At 50.5% G+C, this 27,115-nt stretch overlaps 1 protein-coding gene across 1 annotated transcript in view; it reads left to right on the top strand.

The window, feature by feature from the left end:
- MLXIP (MLX interacting protein) overlaps positions 1–27,115 on the top strand; it is a 59,555-nt gene that overhangs the window by 730 nt on the left and 31,710 nt on the right. The window contains exon 2 of the mRNA XM_006894709.1: positions 1–233. Coding sequence (XP_006894771.1) covers positions 1–233 — 233 coding nt within the window. The remainder of the gene's footprint in view (positions 234–27,115) is intronic.

Raw genomic sequence — 27,115 nt, 5'->3', positions numbered from 1 at the left:
CCCCGGGCCGGGCCGGGCCGTGAGGAGCCCCCGCGCCGCCAGCAGATCATCCACAGCGGCCACTTCATGGTGTCGTCGCCGCACCGCGAGCACCCGCCCAAGAAGGGCTACGACTTCGACACGGTCAACAAGCAGACGTGCCAGACCTACTGCTTCGGCAAGGCCAGCTCCTGCCACCTGTCCATCGACGCCTCGCTCACCAAGCTCTTCGAGTGCATGACCCTGGCCTACAGGTGGGGAGCGGGGTCAGGGGCGGGGGGCGCTGGCCGGACCCCAGGCATAGCTGCGTCCTCCCCGCGGAGCCTGGGTCCGAGCGGGGGGCGCAGGGCGCGGGGCACTGGACCCCAGGCATAGCTGCGTCCTCCCCATGGAGCCTGGGTCCCGGGCAGGGGCGGGGACCCCCCGGGCTCGCGTCCTCCCCTCGCCCCACGCGGGTGTCCCCACACCGCGGGCCGCAGGCTGGGGATGAGAAAGAGGGGCGGGAACCCCTGACCCTGCACAGTGTCCCCCTAGTAGCTCCTTCGTGGTGGGGTGAAGGGCTACAAGGCCGGGTTTCCTTCTCTGAAAGGGGGTGGCCGTGGGCAGCCTCACGGCCCCGAGGTGGACACGGCATGAGATGGGGGGCACACGCCTTCCTGACACTGGCACATCCTGGGAGGGACCGCTGCTGCCCCAGGGAAGGCAAGCTGTCCTCGCCAGCCCCTTCTCTGGGGGGCCCTGGCTGCCCTCTGGCCCCTTCCCTGCGGGCCCATGGCTGCCTCCTGGCCACTTTACTGGGGGGCCCCTGGCTGCCCCCTGGCCACTTTATTAGGGAGACTAGACTGTCCTACCCTCTTGAACCCTGGCTGTCATGTCCCCTTTCCTGGGAAACTCAGGCTGCCTCCTGCTCCGTTTCCTGGGGGGCTCGGGCTGCCTCCTGCCCCTTTCCTGGGGGGCCCTGGCTATGTTCCTGGGGCCCTCATTTCCTGCTGGAGCCCCAGCAGTCGAGGTGCAGCCTGCCCTCCCTGGCGAGTTGGAGGGTGGGTGCCCCAGCTGCTGGGAAACCAGAGCTGAGGGACCACGTCAGGGTGTCTGCAGGCCCCAGTGCGGGGTGGATCAGCCCCAGGCCAGATCCCCTTTCTGCTCTGGCCCTCGCCTGCTCAGGTGCCATTCTCCCGTTGCCTTGTCCCATGTCCACCAGGCACTCGCTCCTGTGGTCTTGGAAGGAGACACACTGAGCTGAGCCGGTGCTTGCGGGAGGGAGTGTCTTTGCAGGCAGCACAGGGACGCTGAGAGGAAGAGTGGGGTACTGCCTCTGCCTTTGTTTTCTGCTTTCTTGGGGAGTGCCGTGTTTCCCTCGCTGGAATAAGTGATTCCATCAGGAAACCCGTTCTTTGTTATGCTCCTGAAGTGCACCCCCCATTTCCCCACCCAACAGGGCGGCAGATCTTCTCCCAGCTCCCTTCCGGGTGCGCTGGGCACACCGTGCAGGCTCTCTGGTCTTGCCAGTTTAGCTGGCACTGAGCCTGAAAGGATGTTCTGTTTTTCAGTTAGAATGAATGGTTTTGAGGCCCTGCACCCCTTCATTGCCCTGCTCAAACCCCTTGCCCTCAAGTCTCTTCAGACTCACAGGGATCCTGGATGACAGATTAGTGGCCCAGAGGGACAGTCCCAGGCTGTAAAGGAGCAGATGGCTAGGTCTGCCTTCTGCAGAGCTCTCCGTCAGCAGCCAGGTGCTGCAACCACTGCACCACCATGCTCCCCAGAGGCGTCAAACCCAGCTAAATCACAACAGTATACTGTGCTCTGGAAGGTGACAGACAGGAATGTGTTTTATTAAGAACATAATCCTCTTCTCTATTTTAAATAAATCTCTGGATGTACAGAGAGAATGTGGGTGACTCACTGGAGGCCTGAGGTGACGACAGTCTCCCCTCAGGCCTGCAGAAGGAAAGACCAACTTGACCCCTTTTGTCCTCAGTTTGAAGAACCTGAAGGCTGATCAAATAATACCAGACAATTTTACTAATAGCTTCCCCCCACCCACCCATTTCTCTCAAAATCATTCTGGCTGGCTGCTGGCCATCACTCACGGAACTTTCTGGATTGAGAAATGCCCCATTAGTTTGGTGCAGGAGGCCCTTTGTTTTCAGGTACGATGGACTCCCTCCCTCAGGCAGAGGCAGTGGCCTTTGTGAGGCCTGCTTGGCAGGACCCCGAGTGGAGTCCTTCGGTCCAGATGGGCTGGAATGAGTCAAAACCAGAGTCTGTGGCCTCTGGCACCGAAAGGCAGGGAGCAGAAGTGAGCAGGCCCTGAGCTCAGGGCTGCCTCCGCCCCCAGCCCTGCTGCTTCTCAGGTGTGTGTCTCAGGGCCTTGAGGCCTTGAGCAGAGAGGGAGGCCAGCTGGGTCCCCTGCTCTGCATTTCTGGCCTCGGCTCTTTTGGACTTCCACTTCCTGTCTGTCCCTGGCCTCTGCTTTCGTTCAGGCTGCCTGACTCCCTGATACACTCTGTGCTGCTTTGGTTGGGTTTCCTGTTAGCTGCTGCCGCCTCCCAGCTGTTTCCAGATGAGGTCCAACAGCTATTTGGGGAGTGACTGAGCACAGGGGAAGTTGTGGTCACGCTCCCCTCCCCCGCCTGGGCACTGAGTGCCCTGTACAGGCACAGTCCTCACGCTGGTCGGTTGTGGGGGAGAGGAAGGGGAAGGGGTGCCTTTCCGTGGAGCCCTGCTTTGGGGTAGGTGACAGGGCACAGAAGTGCCTGCCTTAATTCCTGGGCCTGCCTGGCTCGCTCCCTGATTTTACGGAAATGTGAAAGTGCAGCGTGGACATGAGGACCAGCTAGGATGTTGTCTGGGGTTGGGGGTTGTTGTGTGATGCAGTCCGTTTTGACTCAGGGTGACTCTGTAACAGAGTAGGGCTGCAGGTCTGTAGGATGTAGTGTTGACAGAAGGCGATGATGTGGACTTTTTCCTGAGCAGCCACTAGGTGGGTTTGAACTGCCAACCTTCCCCCTTAACTGTGCCACCAAAGCTCTCTCTCTCTCTCTTTTTTTTTTTTAATTTTTATTGTATTATTTTTACGTGTACCGTCAAATCAGATCTGACTGGTACAGGAGGAGATTGCGCCCTCCTTCTCCAGCAGAGCATCTGGTGGATTTGAACCGCGTACCTCTGGGATTGCAGTGCAGTGTCTTGCCACTAGGCCACCAGAGCTCCCTTAAAGCTCTTGCGAGAGGGCTGACTGTGTGTGCTCTGAAGAGGCCCCAGAGGACAGAGAACTGCTTCTCGACTGGAGAGGGTTTCCTGGAATGTAATCCTTATGGAAGCAGATTACTAGGCCTTTTCTCCTGTGGAGCCACCAGTGCACTCGAACTGTCAACCTTTTGGTTAGAAGCTGAGTGTTTTAACTACTGTGCCACAAGGAACTCTGGCAGCCCAATGGCAAGGAGGTGTACTGCCAAGCAGATCAGATGGTTCAAATTCCCTTGCCGCTGAACAGGAGAAACATAGGCAGTCTTCTCCCACGCGGACTCAACAGCCTCCGGAAATGCGCTGGAGGGGCAGCTGCGAGCCCATTTAACTCAGTGGGATACGACACCAACATTAACACTCAACACATAGCCCGAACCCATTGCTGGCGGCTCGGTGTCCACTCTTAACAGCACTGTAGGACAGAGCAAAACTGCCTGTGGGATTGTCAAGGCTGTCGCCATGAAGCAGCAGCCGGCCACGGCCTTCTGCAGAGCAACTGGTTGGTTCAAACCACTGACCTGTCTGCTGATGGCCTAATGCTTAACTGCTGGGCCACTGTGACTCCTGACAGTCTCGTGAGCCTGTTCAAGAGCGTAAGGTACCCACGTGCACAGGTGCCCCCTTTCTCAAAAGCTGTGCTGAGCATCTCTTAAAGATGTGGGAAGCTGCCCTCCTGCTCCTTCCCCCACCCCCGCCACACACACTGACTTCCTGATAAGTCCCTTAAAGAAGTGAAAGCAAAACCAGCCACAAAAAGCCCCACTCCAGACGTGTGGGTGAGGTCCGTGCGTGCTGTCCCTCGAGACGTGAAGAGGCCAGGTGTCGCGAGCTGTGTTCTCCAGCACGTAGCTCCCTTGTCGAGCTGTAGAGAGAGGCCTGCCCGGTACCGGTCGGGCCGCCAGTCAGACACATCATTTCCTCCAGCTCAGTGACCCGGGAGGCAGGTTCCTTGTATGTGTCAGCTGAGTAATGGAGGAGAAATGAAATCCTGTCGTAACCAATCTGCTGTCCCGCAGTGTGAGGGAGCTCTGGTGGGCTCGTGCTGTGGCGTTGAACCACCAGCCTGAAGGCAGGTTGTTCAAATCCACCAGCTGCTCCGTGGTCGAAGGATGGGCATTCACTTCCTGTGCTGTCTGCTGCCTCTGAACACCCGCTGGAGGGTCACTGTGTGGATCAGTGCACACTCAGCGATACACAACCACAATTGCCCTGCTCAGGTGGCTGGGCTGTGTGGGAGAATGATGGACAGTGCCCCCCACTGTGACATACAGCCCCAGAAACCTGTGGAGGGTGGCCATAAGCCGGAGTCCGCTGGATGGCAGTGCACTGAGGGAACACCGAGGCGCCGTCGAGCAGGGCTCCTTCCATGTACGTGGGCTCGCTGTGAGTCGGAGCCGTGAGGACCCCTAACAGCAAGTTAGAAAAGGAGCTGTGATGGTGCCTGGGAGTGAACACTGAACTGCCGACCACAGGCCTGGTGCTTTACATCTCCCAGCACAGGGGCCGTCTGTGTCTGTACATGTTACAGCCTTGGAGCCCTGTGGGGGCTGCTCCGCTCTGTAGGATCAGAAGCCAGAGTCGATTCCCTGACGGTGCGCCGAGAAGCTCTCTGGAAGGTCAGCTGTTGCACTTAGCCACCACGGAGTGGTAGAGACGCGGTCGTCTGCTCCCGTCAAGGTGACGGCCTCGGGAAGCCAGAGTGAAGAGGCAGCTTTCAGCCCAATAGCTGCCTTTCCACTTGGTGGCCGGCTGGGTAGACTGAGCGAGTCAGTACAGATGTGTGTTTCTATGATCAGCCGCAGCGGGGTCGGCTCTGCTGCCTTCAGCTGCGTTGTGGTGTCCCTTGCTCCCCTGTCCCATGTGTCTTAACTGAGTTCTGTGGCTCGCTTTCCACAGCTAGACACCTGGGTCTCTGTCACCTGGCTTCTCCGCACTGGCCGCCTGGGACCAATTTTCCATTTTGTGGAGAAGTGGCTTGCAGACTGGTAGAATCAGGGCAAGGAGCCTGGGAAGAGGGTGGGGACAAGTGGAAGGAGGTTGTCGGGGGAGAGATGTCAACTACCTGATCACCTACATACTCAGGTGCCCTGGTCATGGCGGCTGACCTGCTCAGCTCCTACACAGAAGGCCAGAGGTTTGAACCCTTGTTCACGTTCTTTGGAAGATGAGGCAGTCTGCCCCCTGAAGATTCCAGCCTCAGAAAGCTGTGGGGTGGGTCTGCCCTGCCCTGCAGGACAGAAGTCAGTCAGATTGAACTCAGAGACAGTGAGGGTTGGCTTTGGGGAGCACCTGCCACTTCCAGAGACTGTGTATTATTTTAAGCAGTTCTCAAGGTAACCAAATAAGGCCCAAAATAAGAAAATAAATCCATATTCCTCAGTCCCGTGAGAATCTGCACTCAGCAGTGCTCGGACACCAGAGTCTGGCTTCTCTCTGGCCCCGGATGTGCCAAGTTCATTCAACCCTGCGGCCTTTGCTTCAGTCTCTTCCACAGCCTGGAATGGTATCCACGCCAGCTCCAACTCACCACTTGGGTTTCAGTTTGACCTGAAATGTCATCTCCTCGGAGGGCTGTGCTGATGGCTGGATAAGGTGTCTTCCCCATCGCTGTGGTCCTCAGGGCACTGACGGTGGAAGATCTTACTCCGTAGACTCCACTCTCCAGACCACCGTGAGCTCTGGGAGGGGCGATGGCTTAGCTGGCTTGTGCGTCACTGTGTCCCCCACTGGGACAGTGCCTGGCACACAGCAGAGGTATCATTCCTAGTTTTCAAAGAAAGGGTCACTTGTGCAAAGAGCATTCAATCCAGTGCCCAGGGTCCAACTCCAGGTCTGAGGCCTCTGTGCCTCTGCTCAGACGTGAGAGGCCAGCCCAGCCTCGCCCTCACGTGCTGGAACTGGTGGTCAGCGCTCGGTGCTGTCAGGTTGGCTTTAAGTGCAAGATGGGCCTGGGTGCCCATCACAGAGCCCATCCAGGTCCTCACAGGGAACCCCCTTCCTCTGTCTCCACCTCCCGCCATCGTCACAGCCAGCAGGGCTGGGCCACCGCCTCCTTCTCACAGTGCCGTCTCTAGTGCTTGCAATGCCGTTTTCTGCTTTTAAAGATGCTTAAGATAAAGTGCATCACCATCCCCTGCTGGTACAGTAGTTAAGGCCCTTGACTGCTAGCCTAAAGGTTGATGGTTCGAACTCAGCGTCTGTTCCACAGGAGAAAGATGTAGCAATCTGCTTGTATGTTTATAGTCTTGGAAACCTTATGGAGGAGTTCTGCTCTGTCCTTGAGGGTTGCTATGGGTCAGAACTGATTTGAAGCCACAGTGGTTTGGTTTTGTGTGTGTGTCTTGTGATTACATCAGGCCCACTCAGATAATCCAGGTGAAATTCCCTGTCTTTAAGCTGGCTGATTAGTGCCCTATATCCCACCTGCAGCTCTGACACCTTTTTGCCGTGGGACTTGACAGTCAAATGGTTAAGAGGTGAGCATCTGGGAGAGATAGGAGCATGCCTGAGCTGGCCACCCTGGTCGGTGGGCCACACTGTACTCACCTGCCAGGAAGAGCCTGTTGGGAGGTGCAGGCCAGCGTCACTCCCTAGAGCTCTGCTTCCCACAGGCTGGAAGACAGCCACCTGGCCACCTGCCGGGAAGCAATCCAGATTTGCCCCTAGACTCAAAATAGGTGATACAGCAGTTTACGGAAATGATTGAGCAATAGAATTAAAATCACATGCAAGTAAAATCTCGCTGAAGATTATTTTAAAATGTCTATAACAGTGCACGGACGGGAAGACGGGTCAGAAATTCAAGCTGGATTTGGAAGAGGCCACAGTGCAAGGGATATCATTGCTGATGTCAGGATGTTGGCTGAAAGCTGAGGCTATCTGAAGGATGTTTACTTGTGTTTTATTGATTCTGCAAAGGCATTTGGCTCTGTGGATCATTGCAGATTATTCTGGGTGCCATTGGGAAGGAGCTCTGGTGGTAAGGAGAGCTGCCAACCTGAAGGCTTGCTGTTCAAATTCACTGGTTGTTCCGTGGGAGAAAGATGGATGATCTCCTCTTTTGCTCCCTGTAGCCTCTGAAAACCCACTAGGAGTTCAGCTGTGAGTCGGTTTCCACTTGACAGCACATAACAACCCCACCAACAACATTGAGAAGAATGGCAATCCCACAACACTTAACACTTGCGCTCAGGCGAAACTTATACCTAGACCAGGAAGCTATTGTCCCGAACAGAGCAAAGGAACACTACATGGTTTAAAATCAGGAAAGGTGAACTTTCTCTGTACTTATTTAATCTGTACATTGAGCACATCTTTCAAGAAGAAGAATATGACATCAGGACCGGAGGAAGACTCATCAACAACCTGCCTTATGCAGATGACGTAACCTTGCTTGTAGAAAGTGAAGAGGACTTGAAGCGCTTGCTGTGGAAGATCAGAGACGACAGCCTTCAGTATGGATTACATCTTAACATCAAGAAGAAAACTTCCCCACTGGACCCTGGTAGCATTAAGAGAGATGGAGAAATGATTGAAGTTGTCAACCAGTTTCTTTTTACTGGAATTTACAATCAATACTCGTGATAGCAACAATTAAGAAATCAAAAGGCTCTCTTGATGAGGGAATCCTGCCGTCAAGGACCTCTCCAGAGTGTTAAACAGCAGGGATAAGTACCTGAAATTTAGTCAGTGAAGAGAGATGTCAGAAGAAGATGCCTTTAAACTGTGATGTTGGTGAAGAACATACCCATGGACTGTCAGAAGAGTAAACAAATGTGTCTTTTTAAAATGATTTTTTATTGGTCTGCATACGAGATTTGTATACATTGTTTCACACCTTCTTTCATTCACTTTGTGTTTCATGAGCTCATTCCTACACATTCTGTTTTATAAGATTGGTCACCACAGATCTGGGCCTACTGTTATCCCATGTTTTTGGATCACCACTGGATCTTTGCTAATTCCTCCAAACAAACCTGTCTTGAAACTGGAACCAGGGTGCCCCTTAGAGGCAGGAATGGTGCAACTCCATCTCCATTACTTTGGACACAGAGAGACGTCTGCTGGGAAGGGCAGAGGCCCGGCAGAGAGGAAGACCCTCGCCTGGGTGGCTCGACACAGTGACACTGTGATGGGTTTGAGCAGGACGGAGATCAGAGAGGGGCGCAGGAGAGGGCTGCTGCTGGTACCGGACGATAGCATGAGGTGATGTCTTACTGTTCTGGCTTCACTAGCCTGACCAGTCCGGCCACTTGGGTTCTTTTCCGTCCTTGCTGCTCCAGCTGGCGTCCTGCACCACTGCTCTCCTGGGGGAGCCGACTGGGAAGGGGGCTGGCCTGCTGAAGAGCCATGTTTTCCCTTCTGAACGTTTCTTCTCATCGATCCCTGGTGACATTTCTGCTCGAATGGGTCTGCTTATGGGGGGAGCAGTGCTAGCTGGCCAAGGATTCCCAGACAAAGAAGGCTTCTCGAAAGCTAGCATTTGCCCTGTGTCTGGAGTTAGACTGCAACTTCAGCAAACATTGAGGAGGTTTTTGTAGAAAGGGGTCCGCCATCTGGAGACTAATTCTAGAAACAAGATTACATGGTTTTAGGTTTTGGGTCTTGGCAGTGGCCCTGAGATGTCAGGATTAGGTAATACCAGTGTAAAAAGAGGGAGCTCTGGGGGCCTAGTGGTAGGAGTGGTACTGTCAACTCAGAGGTACATCAGTTCAAATCCACCAGTGAAGCATGGACACTGTCCTGTACAGCCTCCAGCCTCTGACCATACCCTGCAGGGTCAGCGGGGAGTCTGTTCTGACTCGGCGACACAACCACACAGACTGAACAACAGTGCCCATTGAGTCCATTCCAACAGACGGGACCCATCTAGGGCAGAGGAAAGCTGCCCCAGAGCCTTCAGGCTGACTGACCTGTCTCAGAGCAGCTAACAGACTTGAACCATGGACCTTCCAGGTAGCAGTTGAGAATATTTCCTGTTCTGCCCATAGGGCTCCTGTGCAGGCTTTCATTTTTCTCCTGAAGAGCAGCTGGTCGGTGAGCCACAGTCAAGGATTATGACCTCAGAACTCTGAACTGTCATGGAGCCAGAACGGACTTAGGGCTGACTCTGCAGAAGGCTTCTGAGGCATGGGAGGAGATTCCCAGCATTACACACCGTTACATGGAGCCGATTGTGGATTTGAACCGCTGGAGAGGCTTCACCCACCAGAGAGGCTTCTCCTTGGGGTGACTAGACTTCTCTTAGATTCAAACTATTGTCAAAGCAGAAGTTGAAGATTTGAATTGCCTGGGAGAAGAGATGCAGCCTCTCTCTGAGGAAGGTTTCTGTAGGGCAGGAGGCTTGGGGTGGGGGTTCTCTTTGAAGGTGGGCGCTAACTCCTTCCTTGTGGGATCTGGGGGTCATCTCAGTCAGAGTTGAGACAGTCACAAGAACCCAGTTTCCAGTTACCCAGTACTCTAGTCATTGGTGTTTTTTTAAAAGAAAAACAAACCAAAAAATCGCTCAAGTGCTTCATTTGCAAATGGACCACGTGGCCTGTGGCACGTGGCAGTAGGGTCTTGCCCAGAATCCCTAAGAGAAAGTTAATTTAGAAATGTCTTACTTTTTCAGGTGAGAACTGAAAATGATAGATACATCATTGTACTGGTTTGCTATTTTGAACAGTTCTTTTCCAATTGAATAGCAGAGTTTTTAAATAGCCTCCTTTGTCTTTTCAGTGATGAGGCAGGCCTTTCTCTACCTTGCAGAGAACTACTTGGTCTTGTGGACAGAGAATTCGTTGTGGAATAACTTCTATGCTGTGCGCTGGCCACGCTTTGAGTGTGGCTCACTGGTGTTCTCTAGAGCATGCTGGGTGGAGCTGCACCCTTGCGGTCCAGTGCTCGCACAGGGCTGCCTCCAGGGGCCCGTATGTGCAGGCATGTCCCCTCCGTGACACCACCCCGGCGTCAGCCACAGCCCCGGGCCACCAGAAATTCTTACTTCCATATACTTTGCTTTTCTGGGCTTTGCATGTAAATGTGTTTGGTTACTTATTCACATAGCATGGTTTGGAGCTCCATCCCTGAAGGAACAGGAACAGCATTTTGCTCCTTTTTAGAGCGAAATAAGATTTCATTGTGTGGATGTCTCCCACATCTTGTTAATCTGATTGCCTGACCTGCTTAATTAAATTGTCCAGATGGGGCACATCTTTGGAAACAAAAAGATCGGAGAGTCCCTGCTGTTGGGTTGTGAGTAGAGGGTCTTTTGGGACGTGATGAAAATGATTTCAAATTAGATGGTAGCGGTGGTGGTGGTCACACAACTCTGTGAATGGAGTGGTTCACATCAGATAGCACCGAGAGCGTGGATTTCACATTATTTACTGGGTCAGTGAGCACAAACCCAAATGCCCCCCCAAGGCTAGGAAGTCAGGACAGTGGGCCTCTGGAAGACTCTGATTTCACTTCCTTTGGTGGCATCATCGTGACAGAGAGAGATCTCTTCTTTAAGAACATGGCCCTGCACAAGGAGCTGTGGGGGTCCAGGGCTTAAACTTGGCTGCTGTCCCAAAGGTCTGCTGCTTCTGTAAAGATTGACAGCCGTGGCCACCCGGTGGGGCACTTCTGTGTCCTGCGAGGTGCTGTGAATCACTGTCAGCTCTGTGGACCCAGGCTCCTACACTGGACATGCCTCGAAGCAGGAGTCACAGAGGAATCTGTCCCCTAGATCCAGTAGCCTGACTTATGGGCAGAATGAGTGTGTTTGTCAGGGTCTTTGTGGACGCTCTGAACACTCGATGATTGGGGGTCACCTGGCACACAGCCTCAAGCTTGCCTGAAGTCCCAGGACCATAACTTTCTAGGGACAGAAGCGAAGCTGCTGCCTGGTGAGCCCTGCAGGTGTGCACCACCCTAGTTGACAGTTACACCAGGTTACAAGGAGGTGGGGTGATGAGTCTGTATTATCTTGTCTTGGGAGTGGAAGGTGTACTGCTCTTCATTTTGTGAAATCCTTCCACTTCTGTAAGTTAGACTTCGCTTTATATTCCATTTTTGAGAACTTCTTACCTGGGGTAGGGATCCTTCCAGCGGGTGACGCAGGGCTGGGGAAGAGGTCCTCATCTGACTTCACTTTAAGCTGTTATTTAGTGATCGCTGAAACAAAATTATAACCTGCGGTTAGCCTGAGGAGGACTCTCTCAGTGAGTGTTCAAAGTTTTCAGCTGAACTAGAATGCACATAACAAAACGAGCACTTAAAAGTGAACAGTGGCCTTTAGTCCATTAGTTCCAAAGGTTTCAAGAAGCATTTTTTAACGTCTTAGGACTGCAGCCTACAGTATGGGTTGAGGCTCAATGGCAAGAAGACAAAGATTCTCACCACTGGACCAATTGGCAGTATCAGGATGGATGGTGAAGAGATTGAGATTGTACACAGCTTTAGTTTGCTTGGCTCCACAGTCAACAGTCTTGGCACCAGCAGCCAGGAAATTAAAAGGCGCATTGCCATGGGAAAGTCTGCTGTTAGGGACCTTTCCAAAGTACTGAAGAGCAATGGTGTTTCTCTGGAGACTAAGGTGCGTCTGATACAGGCCATGGTCTTCGCAATCACTTGTTATGCATCAGAGAGTTGGACAATGACCAGGGAAGATAGAAGGAGAATTGATGCCTTTGAGCTGTGGTGCTGGAGAAGAGTACTGAGAATACCATGGACTGCTAGGAAAATAAAAAGATCTGTCCTGGAAAGGGTTAAACCGGGTGGCTTCTTGGAGGCAAGGATTCTGAGGCTCCATCTGACATACTTTGGGCATGTTGTGAGGAGAGACAGGTCCTTGGAGAAGGACATCATGCTTGGGAGGGTGGAGGGACAGCGCAGGAGGGGAAGGCCCTCTATGAGGTGGACTGATTCAGTGACTGGGATAATTGAGATGGGAGTGTCAGAGACAGTGCGATTGGCACAGGACAGAGTGGAGTTTAGGGCTGTTGTACATAGGGTCGCTATGAGTCGCAAGCGACTCGATGGCACATAACAACAACAACAACAACAGCATGATTTGAGTGAAAATTTACAGAGGAAATTTATTTCCTATTCAACAGTTCATAAACGTTTTGTGCCATGGATTTCAATTCTTGTAACAGCACCCTTCCCACTTCACCTCTGTGATTCTCTTTTCCATTCAGCCTTCTCTCCTCTCCCTTTCTGCGTGTCACACTTCTCCCTGGGCAGATGCCTTTTGGTCTTGAGTGGTTAGTGGGCCTCAGGAGACCTTAGCTCCTGTCTAAGACCTGTCTGGTATCGGTGAGCACCTTACAGGCATGGTATTCAGCTAGAAGTTGAGTCACATGAGTGATTTGAATTCCAGGCTTGAAGGGGTCCACCAGTGTCTGCCAGACCAGTAAGCCAGGTTTGTGTGTGTGTGTTTCTGTGTTTTGTTTCTTAATTTTCTCCTGCCCTATCAGAAATCCAGAACGTTTTCCTCACTCCTGAGTGGCCCCTGGGCCTGTGAAGCAGCTGTTTCTCATCTCCCCTTCCTCTCAGCCTCGCCGCCTTCCAGCCTGTGTGTGGATCTCTCTATTCTGGATGGTGTGGAGGGAACCATGGCGTGTGCAGGATCTAGTGTGTGACTTTGTTCCTGTCTGAGAGTGAGTCACTCCATCGTGTCACACACCCTGGTTGGCCCGTCCGTTCGTCTGGGCCGTGTCTGCCTTTTGGAAGTAGTCAGCGGGGCTACTGGGAGCGTGCACATGTGTGGACTCTAAAGTCCTTTGGCCGTTTTGTAATGCAGTTGTCTTTTTGTAGTTGTAAGAATAGTTTATATCATCTGGTACTAGATCCTGGTCACGTTTATGATTTGTAAATACTTTCTCCTGTATATTCAGGTTGTTTTTTACTTTCTTTACAACACCTTTTGCACAAAGTTTTAGTTTTGAGGAAGCCCAACTATATCTATTTTTTTTCTTTTGCTTTGAGTTTCATATTTGAAACTCCAGTTGTCACATCCAAGAACACAGAGGTTAACTGTTTCGCTCTCTTCTGGTTTGTCTCTTGTTCCTCCAGGCTGCCATGCCTGGTCTTACTTAGGTCAGTGTCAGACTGTATTGGTGACTGCTGCTTTGTGGTATTTTGTAGTGGTTATGACTTCAAAATGTATGAGCCCTCCAGATGTCGTCTTCTTTCCAGGAGAGTTTTGGCGTACACTTTCATATAACTGGTGGGTCATCCTTTGGTAGTTTTAAAGATGCACATTTCATCTCCCTCTCTGTGCCTCTGTCTCTCTCTGTGTGTCTCTGTCTGTGTGTGTGTGTGTGTGTGTGTGTGTGTGTGTCTGCGTCTGTGCATCTGAAAGGCGTGGGCATGCCCCAGGCCCCTCTCCCCAGCACACATACTCCTCCACACATCAAAGTACAGCTTGTGCAGCCAACCTAAACAAGTTCCTTAGCTCCATGGCTCTGTTTTTTATCTGATTTATAAAGGTGCTGGCAAATCATTTTATGGTTCATAAATGCCATAACTTCTGCTTCGAAGCCAGACGAAAATAGAATCAGTGTTTATCAGATGTTCCGTGTCCTCTGCTGAGACATGTTCACGGAAGAGCGTGGACATTCTTCCCCTGAGTCTAGGATCTTCTGGAATTTGACCTCCTTTTCCAGACCTCCCTGTTGTTCCATAGTAGTTCTCTTTTTTCCCCTCTTCCAAAATGGCAAGTAACCTTTTCTACGTGATTAGAATTATTTTTTGAAGTAACACCAGAAAGAGAAGCTATAAAAGTCCCAACAGCCTCAGGTACCATTGATGATTTATTAGTGTCTGACCGGCCAGATGTTTTTGGTGTGTGCCGGTATCTTCCCCCCTATTTAATAGATTCTGAGCATCTTCTTTGGATATAGATTTTTTTTGTTTGTTTTGAACTGGGTGAATATTTATGTAGCACATGAATTTTCCACTGAAAAATTCCCACACTGTGTTTTGGGATGTTGCTGTGGGCTCCCCGCCTCTTCCACTCCCTCCTTGTGTCTCCCTTTTCCACTCCTCCTGTCCTAGCCCTTCCCGCCCTCTCAACTTTGTCTTGACTACAGATGCTATTATTGTTCTGAGGAGTGGAGAGCCCCTTGTTGGTGGTTACCTTAAAGATCGGTTTTGTTTGGCCAAATATGGTTCCATTCCAGGCCTGAAGGAGGATAGGACTGCAGTTTCAGCGGGTTCTAGACATCTGGCCAGGCACCACAACATTGTTAGATTGTATTCTCTCTCCCCCCCGTGTCGATCATTGAGAATATTGATTCCCACAGCCGTGTCTTTGTGTACCGTCAAGTTGGGGCTGACTCACAGCGGACCCTCCAGCAGGTTCTCAGGGGCAGTGAGTCTCATGGGAGGAGAGCGCCTGTCCTTCCGTGGAGCAGCTGGTGGATTTGAACTGAGTGCCTTTGAGTTGGCAGGGCAACTTCTTATTATCATTATTTTATTATTATTATTTTTGTATGTACCATTAAAACAGATCTGATTGGTACAGGAGGAGATTGCCCCTCCTTCTCCAGCGGAGCATCTGGTGGAGTCGAACTGCGTATCTCTGGGATTGCAGTGCAGCTTCTTGCCACTAGGCCACCAGAGCTCCCTGGCAGTGCAACTTCTTACCTTTGAGGTATTTCTGGCCCTTGTTCATTCATCTCTGTCCCCACAGCCTAGGTTGACTACTCTGCCTGAAAAATCCTTTTTTTGGCCCCGTTCTTTCTGACATCAGAATATGTGCCCTGAAAACTGTTTAGAGTTCTCGTGAGAAGGCTGAAATTTGGTTGCAGAACCTGGCCCCGCCTCCTGGCCGCCCTTCCACCACGCTGGTCAGCTTTGGGAGGGTGATGGGTGGCAGGTGCACTGTGAAAAGTGCCCTTTGTTCCGGCTCTGGCTCAGGGTGCTAATCTGAAGCTCTGTGTGTCCCAGCAGCCTTCCTGGGGGGACGGACAGATGGACGGGCTGCATTCACGTCAGCAGCATGCCAGTGGGCCTGGGCCAGGTGCTGAAGGCGTAGGGTCTGCAGCCCCAGCGCACACATCTGTTTTGGTCCTTCAGGCCCAGAGACAGCACCTCATGGTGGTGGGCTGGTGAATGGTGCCCCTGCCCAGCAGAGAGGCAGCCAGGGAGCCCCACAGAGGGCTTGTTCATGCCGGGGCTGCTCACGTGTGACGGCAGGGCCACCGGTGTATGTGCCTGTGAGTTCTAACTAACATGGCTTGATGCACAGAGGAAGCTCTGGAAACGAGGTGAAGACATTGTTGCAACTCTCAGTCAGTCCAGTCAGTGTCAGTTCTTGGGGCCCTGTTCACCCGTCATCTCCACTGTTAGGAGGGTGCAGGGAATGGGGCTTAGACTGAAGACAAGACTTCTGCACCCAGTGTAGGGACAGGCTGGCCCTTGGGCCGTGGCCAGCCACCTGCTGTCTTCTCGCCTCGATCCTTTTCTCTTGCTGAGGGCTCTGTGTGCAGTCCAGCAGAGCCCAGGCTCCCGGCCTTCACCATGCAGCCCAGGCAGTCCCCTCTCCCCATTCCCTGGAGCTGTGGACTCCCAGGGTTTTGTTTTCCCCTCCAGAAACCTTGGCAGAAAGCCTGCTCTCACAAAAGCCAAGGAGCCTGTTGTTATCAGCGGAGCATGTCCTTGGAGCCGCCCTTGGACGAGGTGGCCATGGGGGCTGTGGTGCTGGGGCGCTCACCTCTGGAGTCAGTGTAGGGCCTGCTGGTGCTCCTGGGATGGGCCTGCCAGGGGCCCTGTGGACTGGTGCTGCCTGGCCCGTCTGCAGCTGCGCTTGGCCAGGTTTCTGCTTGTTTATCTTCGCTCGCTCTTGGTGTGGGCTCCTTGGGACTGTGGGTGTGTTTGTGTAGCGTAGGAAGCAGATTGCTGCTGATGGGTAAAATAGTGCCGTAGAGAGCTGGGCAGGGCGTGGGAGGGGCAGTGCTGTCATTTAAGCATGCCTCTCGGAGCTCTGGTGGCCTAGTGACAAGAAACTGCACTGCAGTCCTGAAGGTGTGTAGTTCAAATCCACCAGATGTCCTGCTGGAGAAGGAGGGACAATCTCCTCCTGTAGCAGTCAGATCAGATTTGACTGTACACACACACACACACACACACACACACACACAAATAAAATTAAAAAATAATAAAGATTAATTTAAAAAAATTAAACATACCTCTCTAAGTCCTTTCTTACAGGGACAATTTCTTTCTGGTTCATGTCCAAGAGCCCCTGAGGCGATCACATTGAGGCTGGTGAAACCAGGGTGCTCAAGCGAGCTCTGGTGGCCTAATGGCAAGAAGCTGTACTGCAATCCCAGAGGTGAGTGGTTCAAATCCACCAGATGCTTTGCCAGAGAAAGAGGAACAATCTCCTCCTGTACCAGTCAGATCTGATTTGACGATAAACACACACACAAATAATAAAAATAAAGTAAGAAAAAAAAAACCACACCAAAAAAAAAACAAACAAAAAAACTAGGGTGCTCCTGACCCTGGCCAAGTGTGAGTCCTCACCACCCCACAGGAACATTGGAGGAAAAGCGACTGATATGCTTGGAGAAAATTGAGCCCTGCTTGTCAGTTCCAGGGATCAACATGTTACTGTGTCATCATGGAGAGGTGGACGCCTCTGTGTCCAGGGCAACTGCTCTTCTGCCTGCCAGATCACGTGGCCGGCTACTGTTGGCTTGAGTCTGGGACTTCTCCCCCTGTCCGCAGGATTCCAGCAGTCGGGGGGACTGAAGGTGGAGGTGAGGTGGGCAGGTGTTGAGCCCCGAGGTGGGGCTGCTGCTGTCCCAGAAGAAGAAGGGTGCGCTGGCTTGAGTGGGATTGCTTGGGTGTTCGGAAGTAGGCTGCTTTGTCTGCAGCCTCGGCCGCTGGTCCTGGGGTGGCTGGGAGGGGACTGCCCGTCCCGTGGGAGATGCCACGTCTTCGTCCTGCCTTCTCGGCCGCAGCGCCAGCAGCTCAGGGATTAGCTGACACTTGGGAGACAGCTGGCTCCTGGACCAGGGGCATCTGTGGCACTTGTTCACTGTGTCCACAAGACCACCTGCTCCGGCCGGGCTCCCTCCTGCTGGTGCCCAGCTGCCCTGGCCACCTCCATTTTTGGCCTAGTGTCTGTCCCTGCCTTTGGTGATGCTTCCAGCTGCAGCTCTTCAGGCACCAGGGCACGTGCTGAACTCCCGAGGGCAGCCTGCCAGACCGGCTGGAGGCGTAGCCATTGGATCCTTTTGCTGCTGCCTCTGGTGCCTTTGTGTGACCTTCCCCCTGGGGACTCACCTGGGAGAGCGGTCACTTTCAAACGTGGTTATAGTGAGAAGATTGCGAATCCCCTCTCACCACTCTAGAAGGGATCGTACTCTGGAGAGCGAGTGGAAAATGGGGAACAGAACTCAGAACCAGCCAGGCTTCCTGTCTGTCACAGACTCGTGGAAACTCCCAGACCACAACCCCAGCTCACCTTCCTAACCTGCAACGAGGCTTACCTTCGTGGCTCGGCTTCACGCCAAGCAGGGGCCAGGTCTGTAAGATGGACAGTGACACTAATGAGGCACTTGCTTCTTAGAATAATTAACCACCCAGCCCAGGGATAAAGCTCAGAAAGCCGGAATGGATAGGCTAGAAGGATTAATGGAAACAGGAATCACAGGGATGAAGTGGGAAGAGTGCAGTTGCATTATTGTATTAGAATTAATATCATAAAAAATGCGTATAAATGGCTGAGTGGGAAACCAGTTGGTTTTATAAACTTTCCCTCAAATCTCAATACTGAGAAAGTGTGGAAAGCCTCTACCAGAACATATCAGTTAACCACAAAATCTAAACGACGCTGAGACATGGGAAAGGCAGGGATGACGTGATAAACCCACAGTCTGTGTAAGTAGAAGCGTGCGGCAGTGGGGCTCCCAGGAAGCGAGCATGAAAATGCTGCCTGCCGCGCGATGTGGGGAGCTGGCTGTCTCCCTAACAGCCTCTGGCAATATACTCTAGCTTTGCCTTTTTTCATAAAAGCGGAAATCTTTAGAGTTCTTTGGTCAATGAAAACAGGAACTGATACAGGTCTTCCATAAGAGCTAAGTGGTGTAAAGTGAGCTTTGGGAAAGGAGAGGTATACGTACCTGCTATGTATGTAACACACAAACGACTCCACGGCACATAACAACAGCAACAACACCTATACGTGCAGCCTGAAGATTCACATGTACTTACCTGTACAACCGCCCTTACATTGTCATGGGGCGTCTGTGCTGGGATCCTTGCAGACACCAAACCCACAGATGCTCAAGTCCCTTAGAGAACTCGCCTGAACACACCTCCCTGTGTGCCTGAATGAATTGCCTGTGGATGCCTTTATTTCTAGCTTGTCAGTTTTGTTCCATTGGTCGGTGTGTCTCTCAGGCTGTTTTGGTTACTGTGACTGGATAGTATGTTTGAGATCTGGGAGTGTTCTTTATACAGGGTATACTTTGAGCATAAATGTGTATATATATATATATTTGTGTGTGTGTGTGTGTGTAAATCAGTCAGCCATTGTTGTCAAATGAGAACCAACTTGTAGCTGACCCTCCATGGGTTTTGACGGGCTGTACGTCGCCCAGGAGGAGACTTCCCATCTTTCTGTAGAGGAGCCGCGGGTGTGTTTGAACCACCAAACAAGCAGGACTCTGTGCTAGCAGAGTCTGCCCATGGACTGCGCCGGCGAGCTCTCTGTGTACGTGTGTGTTGGTATAGATACTCATCTCACATTCATGTTGTTGTTGGAACTGACCCATAGCTGACCCTCCAGCAGGTTTTCAGAGGCTCTTGATAGCACAGAAGGAGATTGCCCATCCTTCTCCCGTGGATGACCTCGAACTGCGTGCCTTTGGGATTGCAGTGCAGTGTCTTACCACTAGGCCACCAGGGCTTCTACATACTCATACACACATGAATTTGTTATTAGGCTCAAGGAGCCCTGTGTTGAGCTGCTAACTGAAACGTTGGCAGTTCAGACTTACAGGAGATAAAGAGGAGATAGAGGAGATGGTCTTCTTCGGTGACTGTTCGGGCCTCAGATGCCTGATTGGTGCCCCGTGAGAGAAAGTTGAATTGGTTGTGGGTTTGCTTTGGTTTGGTTTATGGCGAGTATACATGTGACAAAGCTGTTCTTCCAGGCACAGTTCAGTGACACGAATCCCTTTGATCCTGTTTAGCCATCGCCCTGCTCGCTGCTTTGAACGTAAGGAAGGCCCCCTTGTTCGTGTACCTGTGGCGTGTGCCCTTGTGGCTGCCTGTAGGAGCCCGTGACCCCTCGGAACCACTGACACGTTTCCGTTCACTCCTCAGCGCACCCCAGCGCTCGGGAGTCCGATCGTTAATGACTGTGTGTGTGTCCTCCTGAGTGCTGGCAACCGCCTGCTCTGCCTGGCGTGTGCCGCGTCACCTCCGTGTCACCGAGCATGTCCCATTTTCTATGGGCTTGCATCACTTGTTAAATTGAGTGTAAAATAAGAGTAATTAGACTGACTGAGGGTTTAGTAACCTCTTATGCTCTCTTTGAGTGCATAACCCTCACTATTTTTATCTTTTTCTTTTCTATTTTTTTTTTTACTTCTGAGTAGCTAAGTTAAGATCCAAGTAATTGTGGAAAAAAAGGCTCAAAATAAAAACCACCACTACCTATTCCACTGCTGTCCTGCTGATTCTGCTGTAGCAGCCCTGGAGGGTGCAGGAGTTCTTCCAGGTCGGTGTCTCGAGGCTGTATCATATTACAGAAACGCACTGCCTCCTTGCTCTCCAGAAAGGTGATGGGCTCTTGAACCACAGGCCTTTCTGTTAACAACCAGATGCTCAACCACTGTGCCACCAGAGCTTCTGAAAAGCTGTTACCTGTGTAAACTGCATCTGCAGAATGTTGTGAGCCCGACTGACCAGGGAGGAGAGAAGTTAGCCTGTGCATGGTCTAAAAAGTACAGTTAGGTTAAGCTTTGAACAAATCACGGTGCGGTCTTGCTTCTGAAATGAGGGGATTAAGAAAGCATCCCGCAGGGTCCCCTGAAAGCTGGACAAGAGCAGCCGCCTCTGGATCATTCTTGGGGGGCAGTGGTGCACCTCGTTCAGGCGCAGTGCCCTCCCTTCCCCTCAGGACAGTGCGTTAGCCAGACGTTGACTCACTGGATTAACTTCCCACATAGCACTTGTCATACTGATTGTTCCACGGCGCTGACTTCAGTTTTCACCCACTGCCAGCTTTTTCGGTGCTTCCTTTCTGTTTGTTCTGTTCCGTTGCTCTAGTGTTCCTGCCGCCATTATTTCCACTAAATATTGACTGTTGTTTCCTGGAATTCCTTGTCCCAGGGACACATTTCTCCCAAGTGATAGTGTTCACTTCTAATCTAATCTGGCTGTGGTTTCTGTTTTAGGTTAAAAGGGTATTTTAGAAAGGTCATGGCAAAACCAGAGGAGAAAGGAAAAACTGAAATGGATGTCAGAAGAGACTCAAAGGTTGCACTGGAATGTCGGGAAGACAGATGTAAAGGAAAACATGTCGAAGTAAAAGTGCTGAACAGACAGTTTCAAAGGGCCGGCCGCTCAGGAGGACAAAGTAAAGTGCTACAGTGGGATGTGCAGAGAGCTGGAATTGGAGAATGACAAGGGAAGAACTCACTCTGCATTTCTCAAGTGGAAAGAACTGAAAAACACATTTAGGCCTCGTGTTGAAATGTTGAAAAATGTGATGGGCGATGTATTGAATGACCCAGAAAACATGAAAAGAAGATGGAGGGAATACAGAGTCACTGTTCCAGAAAGAATTGATTGACAGTGAAAAATTTCAGGAAGTACCATATGAACAGGAGCCAATGGTAATGAAAGAGGAAGTGGAAGCTGCATTGAAGGCACTGGCAAAAAATAAGGCTCCAGGAATCGATGGGATACCAATTGACTTGGTTTAATTAACAGATGCAGCCTTGGATGCACTCACCAGTCTATGCCAGGAAATTTGGAGGATAGCTGTCTGGCCATTGAATTGGAAGAGGTCTATATTTGTTCCTAGTCCCAAGAAGAGTGATCCAACTGAATGTGGAAATTATCAGATAATATCGTTGGTGTCACATGCTAGCAAAATAATGCTGAAGATCATTCAAAGTTTAAGCAGGATTTAGAAGAGGCCATGGCACCAGGGATATCATTGCTGATGTCAGATGGATACTGGCTAAAAGTAATGGCTAAAAACCAGAAGAATGTCTAGTGGTGCTTCATTGACTATGCAAAGGCTTTTGACTGTGTGGATCAAGACAAGTTGTGGATGACAGTTAGATTGTGCTCATGTGGAACCTATACCTGGACCAGGAGGCTGTTGTGTGAACAGAGCAGGGGAGCACATGCATGGCTTGGAATTGGGAAGGGAGAGCATCAGGGATGTATTCTGTCTCCATACCTGTTCAATCTTTATGCTGAGAAAATTCTCTGAGAAGCTGGACTCTATGAAGAGGAGTGTGGTATCAGGATTGGAGTGAAACTCATCAATAACTTGCGTTACACAGATGACACAACTTTGCTTGCTGAAAGTGAGGAGGATTTGAAGCACTGGTTGGAGAAGGTCAGGGAATGCAGCCTTCAGTATGAATTACATCTCAAAATCAAGAAAACAAAGATTCTTACCACTGGACCAATAGGCCATGGCATGATGGATGGAGAGGAGATTGAAACTGTCAACAGCTTCATCTTGCTTGGATCCACAATTAACACTCTTGGTACAAGCAGTCAGGAAATAAGGAGATGCATTGCAGTGGGAAAATCTGCAGTTAGGCACCTTTCCAAATTATTGAGGAGTGGTGATGTCAGTTTGAATGAAGACTGAGGTATGTCTGATTCTGGCCATGGCCTTTGTGATTAATAGCTATTTATCCAAGACCTGGACAGTGAACCAGGATGACAGAAAAAGAATGGATGCCTTTGAGTTGTGGTGTTAGAGAAGCGCACTAAACATCCCTTGGACGGCCAAGAAAACGAATAGACACGTCTTGCAGAGGGTGCAGCCAGAGTGCTCTTGGGAGGCAAGAATGATGAGGCTTTGCCTGACATACTTTGAACATATTGCTAGGAAGTGCTATTCCTTGGAAAGAGATATGATGTTGGAAACGGTGGAGGGTTGGCAAAGGAGAGGAAGACCCTCACCCAGGTGGATTGACATGGTGACTGCAGCAGTGGGCTCCTGTGTGTCAGGAAGTGTGAGGATGGCGCAGGACAGGACTGGTTTCAGACCTTTTGTTCATAGAGTCACTGTGAGTCGTACTCGACTTGATGGCACCTAACAACACAACAAGTCTCTGTTAGTACAGTACAGTTATTCTGCTTTTTGTTGAATTTTGGTTTTTGATGATTGGAGCTTGTTCTGTTTTTCTCCCATTCTGACAAATGCTTCTGGTCAGCACTGGGCAGTGGGAGCCAGGCGTCACTGAGGTTTTCAAGTCTCAGGTTAGAAGAAACAGTTGTTCATGTGGACTGTTAGTCCTGTTGGCCAGTTTTTCTTTCCAATATTTGGTCTTCCTTGTTCTCTTTTACTTCCGACACCTAGGACTCAGTAGCTGTATGTCACAATATTCCTGTGCAGAACATAAATATTATCCACTCTGTTTGAAGACTGAGATGCTCCTGACTCAGGCCGTGGTCTTTTCAGTCACTTGCCGTGCAGCACCTTAGATCGGGACAGTGAATCGGGATGCTGGAAGAATTGATGTCTGTGAGCTGTGCTGTTGGAGAAGAGTGTGTAATATCCCGCGGATGGCCCAAACAATGAACAGATGTCTTGGAGAAGTTGCGGCCCGAGTGCATCTTGGAGGCAGAGGTGATAAAGCTTCGTCTCACAACAGGCATGTTGCGGGGAGAGGCTGTTCCTTGGACAGGGCATCATCATTCTTGGAAAGGTGGAGGGTCAGCGAGGAAGACCCTCAAGAAGATGGGTTGACACGGTGACCGCAGCGTTGGGCACAGGTGTGGCGGATCTGATGAGGCTGGTCAGAGTTCTGATCAGTTGCTTAGAGAGTCGCTGTGCGTCCTGCTGGACTCACCTAACAGCAGCAGCAGGCTGCCAGTTACTCTGTGATTCTACAGACAGTGTTCTGAGCCTTTCAGCCTCGGAAACCAATCCCTCAGGTTGCCTGGCTCTGTCTCGGAAGCCTCCCGAACTGTGAGCCGTGTGGTTTAGTAACTCTGGGTGTAGGTGTGCTGTGTCCTTTTACTTTATTTTGTGCCCATATTAGGAAAAGTAGCCCTGTACCATCATTTATTTCCACTGGCTGTTTGATGAGCAAGAATTTTACATTTCATGAAGTCCAGCTTCTCTACTTTTCCCCCCCTTACATTTCATGCTTCTGTGTCCTGTTATTTATAAAATCATTGCCAAATCCAAAGTTTCTAAGAGTTCTTCCCTTGTTCTTCAAGAAGTTTTGTAGTTCTAGTGCATACATTTAGCATTGTCATCCTTTTTTTTTTTTAAAGTTAATTTTTTTAAAAAAAGTGTGAGGTGAGTGTTGGGATTTCTTTCTAGTAATTCCTTGTTTATAGTTCTCTTATTCCGCTTTATTTAAGATCAGGCTTTTAAATTACCAATTCAGCTGCTTTTATTATGCAAGCCACAGCAGTTAAAAACAAGGATATTATCCCAGAGGCTCACAGTTCAAATCCACCAGACGCTCTCCTGGAGAAGGAGGGGCAGTCTCCTCCTGTACCAGTCAGATCTGATTTGACGGCACACACACACACACAAATAATAAAATAAAATAAACTTTAAGAAAACAAACAAAACAAGGATATTAAAAAAATTTTAGTTGGAGTCCATTTTTTTGAAAAAGGAACCATTGACCAGGTTGATGAGTAAGATCTAAATTTCCCAGCTGTGGAAATTAGGCCAGATGAGTCCCAAGACTTACTGGTGATTTATTTTTTTAAATGCAATAAAATTTAATCTCTTGCGCTTTTATTTTCTTTTTAATGAGACTGTAGGCTCAGAGAGCATGCGTATGAAATCTTTTCTCGAAGGCTGAGTCGTTCTGTCATTTTAACACTGCATCAATGCAAAGGTGACAGAGGGAGAAGAAAAACCCTACAAACACTGTCTCAGCCAGGCATCATGGTAAAATAAAAAACAGCGAGGCGTCATGGGGAAATAAAAAATAAGTCATGGTGAAAGTATGAAAAAAACCCACAAAGTGGGGGCAAATAGTTATGAACCAAATATAAGGGATTTGCATCAGATTATAAATGCGAATTGGTGTCTGGCAGCAAGCAGGGTGGTTATGCAGGCCCAGCTGCAGGGCTTTGAGACCAGAGAGGCTACTCTTGTGTGTCCACCATGGAGGGGACCTCCTGAAACTGTACCAGTAGGGAAGCTAAATTGTCACCATGATTGGTTGTGTGGAAGAAGAGGAATTCGTAGATGTGACTCCCCATCGTCGTCCCGTGCGTGGGTCCTGCAGATCTGCTGGGATAAACTGGTACAGCTTCCCCTTCCCGCCAGCAGGAGCCCCCCAGAACCGAGTCCACCAGGCGCAGGGCCTGTCCAAGGTCACCTGTGTGAGCACACGGGGCCATTGTTGACGACTTGAGGAACCGTGTTGTCTCCTGCTCTGTCATTTGTTTTCTTTCTTTTTTTTTTAACTAGTTGTAACCATTTTCAGGGTCCTTACTGATCTCAGTTATCCTTAAGGCTCGTACCCTGGCTTTAATATTACCAGCTTTAGAAATATTTCTGCAGAAACATACACAAGTAAGCAGAGTAGAGAGCTGGCTCTGTCCTTTTGTTTTCTGACATGATCCCGGCCTCAGGCTGCCTGGTTTTATTTTGGTTTCTTCCCCTGGGCAGCCTGGCAGCAGCGGGGAGTGAAACCTTTACCTGGCCTTAGTTTGTAGCAGTGCAGCCCCACAAGGTGTGCTCACCCCTTTCATAGTGTCTGCATTCTCCGGGAAGGTGGGAAATGCCTGCACCACAGGGTACAGGGCTTTTGTTCATGAGTCGCTAGGCACCATGTTCCACTTGATGGCACATAACAAATACCAAAAGAGACAGGCTGGGTGGGGGAAACTGGGCAAAGGTTAGAACAGAAATGTCTCATTGTGTCTTCCACCACTGCTGCCCCTTGGCCTTCGTGGGAGAGCATCTAGTGTTTTGGAGGATGTAGTGAAGATAGTACGTCACAGAGAGAAAAGCATAAATATGTAGAAAGCTGGCAGTGTACCCCAGGAGAGCCGTGGTTAAAGTGCCCACTCTCACCCAGAAGGACAGTAGTTTGATTCCGTCGGCCACGGGAGAAGGACGTGGCAGCCTCATCTTGACAGACTGGAAACACTGCAGGACGAGGCAGGGCACTTCTACTCTGTCCTGCATGGTCACTGTGCCCCAGCTTGATGGCAGTGAGGGTTTGTGTGTGATAAAGACTTTACTGTTGTCAAACCTACGTCGACTGTCTGGAGAACAAACAGGTCAGTCTTGGAGAGCGTGAAACCAAGCTGCTCCTAGGGGCCGTGGATTTTTGAAGCTCTGGGGCCGTGAATTTTTGAAGCTTTAGTGTACATACCTTGGGCACGTGGCCAGGAGGGACCATCCTTGGAGAAGGACAACGTGCTTGGAAGGGTGGAGGGACAGCGCAGGAGAGGAAGACCCAGCATGAAATAGATTGACTCAGTGACTGATGAAATGGGATTCGGTCTGTCGGAGACCATGAGATAGGCTCAGGATCACGCCGGGTTCAGAGCTATTATACACAGGTTGCTGTGAGTCGCAGGCGGCTCGTCCCTGTGCCTCAGGAGCCATCCATCCCTGCTGGGCCCTCTCTGGACACACCGTTAGCACCGATGGATCGCAGGCCATGCTACTTACTCTAACTCCTGTTCTCCCCACATGCCTCTGCTGCCTGAAACAAGCCGGTGGGGAAACTTCTCAGTGGAGGTGGAGATTCTGTTCTGGACTTTCCAGTATGTGAGAAGGACAGCACAAGGGTTTGTGTGCTTGACTGCATCTCTGCTTTTAACGACCTCCCCTCCTCAGAGGGAAGCACGCCCGTGGTGGCAGGATTACTGATGTCCCAAGATGTACCTTTGTATCATGGTAGCTGGTGTCAGCACAGCTTCCTACATGGGGCACTTTCCACCTGCATTCTCAGAGGACAGCAGTTCTCATTCAGGAGAGAAGAACGGTACTGGATCCTTAGAAACTGGAGAGAAGCAAATTTGATTCTCTCTTATCTTAAAAAAGTGATACTGAGGCCAAGGAGAAAATAGTATCTTATTTCACCTGTATCTAGCGTCAGAATTGACGAGCAGGCAGGTTCTGGGCTTCTGGCTAGTAGATCTTGTCTTGGTAGCATGACACCCACTCCTGACTTAACAACATGGTTAGATGCCAAATGACCAGGTCGTCAGGTGAAAATCAGCATTATGCAAAAACTGAGAATTCCCACGTGAGATCTCACAGCAGAGTCCCTTACACGTTAACCCAGCTGCACACCACGGAGAATCATGACCGGCAGGCTGACACAGCTTTAGCTGACACAGCCATTGTTACTCTTGCCTGGTAACATTGTAACCAGTGTTCACTGCTGCCAGATGTATGTGTCATGCACCTGCAGAAAAGTCAGAGAGCAGAGGGTTGGCTCCTTGATAGGTGTATGATGCTAGATGGCAAAATAGGTGAATTCCTTTAAATTTTGGAATATAAGGGAATGTGCAAAGAGCTGGAGTCAGAAGATCAAAAGGGCCGAACTCGCTTGGCATTTCTTAAGCTGAAGGAACTGAAGAACAAATTCAAGTCTCAAGTTGCAATACTTCAGAATACTTTGGCCAGAATATTAAGTGATCCAGGAATCATTAAAAGAAGATGGAAGGAGTATACAGAGTCACTGTACCAAAAGGAATTGGC

This window comes from Elephantulus edwardii, unplaced genomic scaffold (genome assembly GCF_000299155.1).
Source record: "Elephantulus edwardii isolate Elephantulus edwardi_28Jun2011 unplaced genomic scaffold, EleEdw1.0 scaffold00148, whole genome shotgun sequence".
Classification (NCBI taxonomy): Eukaryota; Metazoa; Chordata; class Mammalia; order Macroscelidea; family Macroscelididae; genus Elephantulus; species Elephantulus edwardii.
Note: the sequence above shows the minus strand (reverse complement) of the source record. Positions and strands in the feature narration are given on the sequence as shown.